The 6,090-nt window shown below is 51.2% G+C and overlaps 1 protein-coding gene across 1 annotated transcript in view; it reads left to right on the forward strand.

Moving 5' to 3' along the window:
* The first annotated feature begins 537 nt into the window (after nt 1–537).
* SGK2 (serum/glucocorticoid regulated kinase 2) overlaps nt 538–6,090 on the forward strand; it is a 7,918-nt gene continuing 2,365 nt past the window's right edge. The window contains exons 1-8 of the mRNA XM_008937987.1: nt 538–573; nt 1,134–1,183; nt 1,705–1,762; nt 2,771–2,854; nt 3,125–3,256; nt 4,082–4,194; nt 4,700–4,736; nt 5,168–5,254. Of these exons, the coding sequence (XP_008936235.1) occupies nt 538–573; nt 1,134–1,183; nt 1,705–1,762; nt 2,771–2,854; nt 3,125–3,256; nt 4,082–4,194; nt 4,700–4,736; nt 5,168–5,254 (597 nt within the window). The remainder of the gene's footprint in view (nt 574–1,133; nt 1,184–1,704; nt 1,763–2,770; nt 2,855–3,124; nt 3,257–4,081; nt 4,195–4,699; nt 4,737–5,167; nt 5,255–6,090) is intronic.

A 6,090-nucleotide genomic window follows, 5' to 3' on the forward strand; every position in this document is an offset into this window, starting at 1 on the left:
GTAGCTGCTGCCAGCCTGGCTGGCCCGTGGTGGTGGGTCCTGGCCAGGCTCTCCTGGCTGCCTTGCAGGGAAGCTCACTGGGCTGCAGGGTGGGTGCTGCAGCACCCCTGGGCAGTGGGGTGGGGGCTGCCTCTGCCTCAAGAGGTGTCTGGCCACAGCTGGAACCTCACCTGGCCACAGCTGGAACCTTGTCTGGCCCTGGTACTGCACTGCTCTTCACCTGTTGGTGCCCTGACCAGTCTCTGCTCTTGCCCTTCAAGGGCTAACTGTGGCATTTAATAAGCTTGTGCACCCAGGGACCTCTTTCCTCCCATCTCCTGTCATCATGCACCCCCTGTCCCAGAGCATGTGCACCTTCACCCCTTGGGAAGGGTGCTGGGGAGCTCAGCTGAGGCCTCCTGGGATGGAGAGGAGAACACTCTGGGGTCTGTGTTGGTTGTTGGCGAGTTAAGAGTGTGAAGCTGTTTCTCTCTTGGATTTGGTTCTCAATTCTGGCTTGCTCTTCTTCTCCCAAGTGCTGAACGAGTTGCTCTGTTAATGGATCGCTCCCGGAGCCCAGACAAGAGCACCCAGGTGAGATCACAGCTCTGAGCCAGCAGGTCCCCACCTTTGGGATGAGGAGAGGGGCTCCCAGAGTCTGAGGAGGGGAAGATTATTCCTGGGGAGCAGGAGGAGGTGGAAGACCATGTGTGTGTCACTGGGAAGAGGGAGGCTGCACCTCTGTGGTGCTGCTGAGTGTGTTTAAGGCCACTTCCAAGGCTCCACACTTGGTGGTTTTGGGGCTGAGGGTCCTGATGTCCTGCTGCAGGAGTGCTCCTCTCTCAGATATGGTGAGAACTGAGCCACGTGGTGCCTCTGTGGCAGCACAGCAGGTCTTCAAAACCTCAGGTCAGGAGCCAAGGGACCTGAGCATGGCCTCTAGCTTAGCAGAGCCTCCAGCTTGGGGATGGTGCTGCTTTAGTGCCTACCTCTGCTTTCCCTGCCCCATCACTTAGAAGTCTGCCAAAGTATCCACTGTGCCTCTTGCTGATGGGTGTTTATCAGAAGCTCCATGCCAGTGATGCTGTACTGAGGGAAGCAAAGCACAACTGCAGCCTGGTCCTTGTCACTAACATTGTCCTTGTCCTCTCTAGCCTCCAACACCAACTGACAACATCAACCTTGGACCTTCTGCTAACCCAAAGTAAGCTTGCTGCAAAAGCCAGGTAGGGTGTGGAGCGTGGAGTGAAGGGGTCTGGCAGGGGAATGCAGTTGGTCCCTGTCTCACATGGGTGGTGTCTGCACAAGTCCTAACAATTGCATCACTTGTAACACCATGTGTATTACCAAGGCACCAACATTCAGTTGTAGCTGGTCCCTGTTCTCATAATGATCCTCTCCTGTCCATGTCTGCAGCCCTAGAGGAAAGGCCTGGAGAAAGAACTGTCTTCCTCTAGAAATGGGGACAAGCTGTGTCCCCTGTAAAGGTGCCACTTGGTGCTTTCACCTGCTGCTGTGCCCAGTCCACCAAGGGACTGCTCCTCTTCTGCTGGGGGCACTGATACAGGGTGAATCCTGAGCTGTCCAGGAGCAAGGGTCACCCCTCCAGTGCCCTTTAATCCCTTTCACAAACACATTTCCAAGAAGGAACTCTGCTTTGATGGTGCTGTCACTGTTGTGTTTTTTCTCCCAGAAACATTAACTTGTTTCATTCTTGCCCAATAGTGCCAAGCCAACAGACTTTGACTTCCTGAAGGTTATTGGCAAAGGAAGCTTTGGAAAAGTAAGTGGGTTTGTACAGGTGGGCTGTAGCTCTTCAAAGGCACTTTGGAAAGAGACTTTCTTGCTGAAGGAGTTTCCAGCAGCTTCCTTTGCTTGCACCTCTCCTGAGGAGCATGGTCTGAGTGGGACTGAGACTTGAGATAGGGTTTGATAGCTCATTCCTATTTTCATTTGTCCTGCAACTGCTCTAAGGACAGAAGTGTGAGGTGTTTTATGGTCAGGGTGGTGATGGTGGCTTTCCAGTATCTTAGGGGGGCTACAAGAAAGCTGGGGAGGGACTTTTTAGGATCTCAAGTAACAACAGAACTAGGGGGAATGGGGCAAAGCTGGCAGTGGGCAGATTCAGGCTGGATGTGAGGAAGAAGTTCTTCCCCAGGAGAGTGGTGAGACCCTGGCATGGGTTGCCCAGGGAGGGGGTTGAGGCCCCATCCCTGGGGGTCTTTAAGGCCAGGCTGGAGGAGGCTCTGGGCAGCCTGATCTAGTGGGAGGTGTCCCTGCTCATGGCAGAGGGGTTGGAACTGGGGGATCCTTGTGGTCCCTTCCAACCCTGACAGATTCTGATCTGTTTTAGCAGAGGACTTTAGAGCCCTAATGGCTCAATGGCTGGACTTGATGATCTTGGAGGTCCCTTCCAACCTAAAGGATTCTATGGTGAGGAGCAGTCATTGATTCAAAATAAGCTTCAAACTTGTTCAGGTAGCAAAAAACCTCCAGACAAATCTGTACCTTGTAAGATAGCAAGGACCCACTTTAAATGGGACTGTCCCCCAGCACTCCAAAACTGTTTCTGTTGAGTGTGTCAGAAGTATGTGGAGATGTTGTGTGCTTTTTTTTCTGGCAATGAGAAAGCACTGGGAAGGCAGAGGGCTGGAGCTTGGTCTTTAAAACTTTGTACCTGACCCTCTGAATCTGTACTCTGTGTGTAATCACTCAAGAGTGTTGAGCTAATGAGGAATCACTAACCAAATGGCACAAGGTGAGACTGCAAAAACAGGACCTTCTGTTGCAGGTTCTCCTGGCCAAACGCAAGTGTGATGGGACTTTTTATGCAGTGAAAGTCTTGCATAAGAAAACCATCCTAAAGAAAAAGGAGGTATGTCTGCTTTCCTTGGCCACTCCTGCAAACAGTGGTCAGTGTATGAGCTCTCCTGTGGCTGGTGTTCATGTAGACATGTTAAACATGGATTTCTCTGTGCTGTGGGAATGTGGAGAAGAACTGAGGTGAATCGGGTCAGATAGGAAAAAAAGGGGTTGGAGATGACCCTTTTGAGCCCCCAGCTATTTTGAAAAGGGTGAACCCTTCAGGCAGACTGGGCTGGACCTTTTGCCTGGAACTCTCAACACCTTGCCTGCTTTTTGACAGCAAAATCACATCATGGCAGAACGCAACGTGCTCCTGAAGAACGTGAAGCACCCCTTCCTTGTGGGGCTCCACTACTCCTTCCAGACCTCAGAGAAGCTTTACTTTGTGCTTGACTATGTAAATGGAGGAGAGGTGAGTGCACTTTGATTTTTAACCCTCTATTTAATCCTTCCCTAACACGCTGCTTTGCCTACAACTGTTTCTTGTCAGAAGATAGATGCTGAAGTATAATGTTGCTTTGAGTGCTGGTGAGGACCAGCCAGGAGTAGCTGGCATGATGCTATCTCACCTCTAAACTGAGTGAAGATCTTGCTGGCTAGGACTGGAGTTGGGTGATTCCCAAGGCAAGGATGCTGAGGGAAGCATGTGTTAGGGGTTTTAAAATCCTATGGAGAACATGGGAAATACTGAGGTTGAGCTGTAGGCAAAACCTACTTGTAGGCCAGCCCTGGATCCTGGTCTAGAGCTTGGGTGATGCTGTTGCAGTATGCTAGACTTCTGGTTTTGTCCTGCAGAAGCTCACCTTTTTTTCAGCTGACTTTCTGTGCAGTGGGGAGCTGGCTGGGAGATGCTGTTGACATGGATGTCTTGCCCAGGGAGAATCCACTTTGGGGATCTTAGTGGGTTCAGCTCTGCATGTATCTCTTATCATGGTCATGCTACCACTGGAATTGGCCTGTGAGTTACTGCAAGCTAGGAAGCTTCACCAGACCAGTAGATGATGATTTTTGAGGGAAAGAATTTAAGTGAGATGGTGACATAAGAGGAGGACAAATGAATTGAGTTCTGGAGAGGTCTTATAATTCTTAAAATCACTTAGTTTGGACTTCCTTGGTGTTGTTCATGTGCTGCTTGCTGCTGCAAATCGGTCTTCACTTGAGTAGCTGGCTTTCAGGCTTGCTTCAGCTCTCCTTCAGTGTGTGAGGAGAAATTATCCACCCTCTCATCTGCCTGTAGCTCTTCTTCCACTTGCAAAGGGAGCGCTGCTTCCGTGAGCCCCGCGCCCGCTTCTACGCCGCAGAGGTCGCCAGTGCCATTGGGTACCTGCACTCCTTAAACATCATCTACAGGTAAGATGTGTCCTGCTGGGGGGTGTGGGGTCACCAGGTCTCCCCAGCCAGGCTGCGTGGGGTGCTGGGGAGGGCAAGGGCTTCACTGGAGCCCTGCAGGACGTGGGGTTGGAGTAGCTGAAGAATCTCCTACCCCAAAAAGGCAGCGTGGGATGAAGTGCCAGCAGCACGAGAGGGGAGCTGTCTGCACAGGGCCTGATGGGCCATAAAACTCCCAGCCTGACAATGGGAAGGAGAGAGAGAATGGTGAAGTGTGAAGATGTGAAATAAACCTGCTCAATAAGCAGGAAATTCTCTCAGTACCAATTTATGCAGTCCAACATCTCATCCTGTATGACAGTCATCTGTATGCATGTGTGTGTGTTGATACCCAGCAGTGATGGGAATCTGCATTTTGAACTAGACTGAGAAGTTTTGGTAGCTCCTGTTCTTAGGGAACAGTTTCAGATCCATCTTTGCTAAATACCTGGCCCAATCTGCTCAAACCTCCCTTTTTGTCTTGCAGGGATTTAAAACCTGAGAACATTCTCCTGGATTGCCAGGTATATCTGCTCCTGCTGCCTTCCTTCTGGCTTTAGAAGCATCAGGACCATAAATGGAGGGCTGTGGTTCTGCAAACTGGGCTACAGCTGGGACCTGGCCTGAGGGCAGGGATCAGGGTGCTGAGAGCCACTCACTGGTGCTGCTCTGGTGGTGACCACTATAGAAACTGGCTCTGGGGTAAAGCAGTAGCAAAGCCCAGCAGTGCTGGTTCTCCTCCTAGCTATGCAATTGTTGACAAACTCTAGAAAATTTAGACTCTACTTTCTCTACAGGCTCTTGTACTTGTACTACAGGGTGTCCAGAAGGGGAGGGAGGGGAAGCAGATGAGCAGTGGGCAACTAAAACATATGTGAGATGCAATGTGAAGGCTGGGGAACCCTGTCTCCTCTCTAGGAAGAGGGGACCAACCTGGAATGTCTCTCTTCTCTAGGGACACATAGTACTGACAGACTTTGGACTCTGCAAAGAAGGAATGGAGCAAGAGGAGACAACTTCTACTTTCTGTGGCACTCCAGAGGTAGAGCACGTGCTGGGGTTTTGCTGTGACCTAGGGCTGAAAGCCTTCAGAGACTTGCTGGTGTGGGTGCTCAGTATCTCAAAATAGGGGCTCTAGGAGGTTGTCAGCCTGAAGCTGGGGTTCAGTTGAGGCCTTCCCTATTCAGCAGAGAATTTTACCTGTAACAGCTGATCATACTCTAAATCTGCTGTGCAATTGGAGCAGGGATCCCTGCATTTGGCAGTGACCCATCTTGTGAAACTGGGGCTGCTCCAGGTGGCTGTGGAGACAACCTTGACCCTGGCAGCTCATGAGCAAGTCTGGGAATGGGCTGTTGACCTGCTCTGATACCCTGGAGCTGTAGAACATGGAGCCTGCTGGCACTGACACAGCACCTTGCTGTGCTCTTCTGCTTGTCCCTGGTATGCAGGAGCTGCAAACCACCCTGTACAGAGGGGAGGGCACATCTGGGATGTGGGCACTGCTCAGAGGGGAGGAAATGCCTGTTCTCCAGTGCACCTCAAATAGGTTATGCTAAAACCTACCTCCAGCTTGGCTTTTTAGAGGCTTTTTCCCCTGCTGCTCAGTAAGCTGGAGATGTTGGTAACACCCCTGTCTTGCTGCCCTTCCTCAGGCAGCTGGAAGAAGGGTCTGTGAACAAGATTCTGGCTGGAGATTTTGTTAGCACTCTGGCCTAGGTAACACCCCTGTCTTGCTGCCCTTCCTCAGGCAGCTCAAAGAAGGGTCTGTGAACAAGATTCTGCTCAGCAGAAGCAGACAGGAATTTCCTGGTGGTAGCCCTTGGCTTTCAGTGGAAACCACTTATGCAATAGTACAGCATGAACCCAGCAGGCATG

The sequence above is a fragment of the Merops nubicus genome, unplaced genomic scaffold (assembly GCF_000691845.1).
Source record: "Merops nubicus isolate BGI_N331 unplaced genomic scaffold, ASM69184v1 scaffold23333, whole genome shotgun sequence".
Taxonomy (NCBI): Eukaryota; Metazoa; Chordata; class Aves; order Coraciiformes; family Meropidae; genus Merops; species Merops nubicus.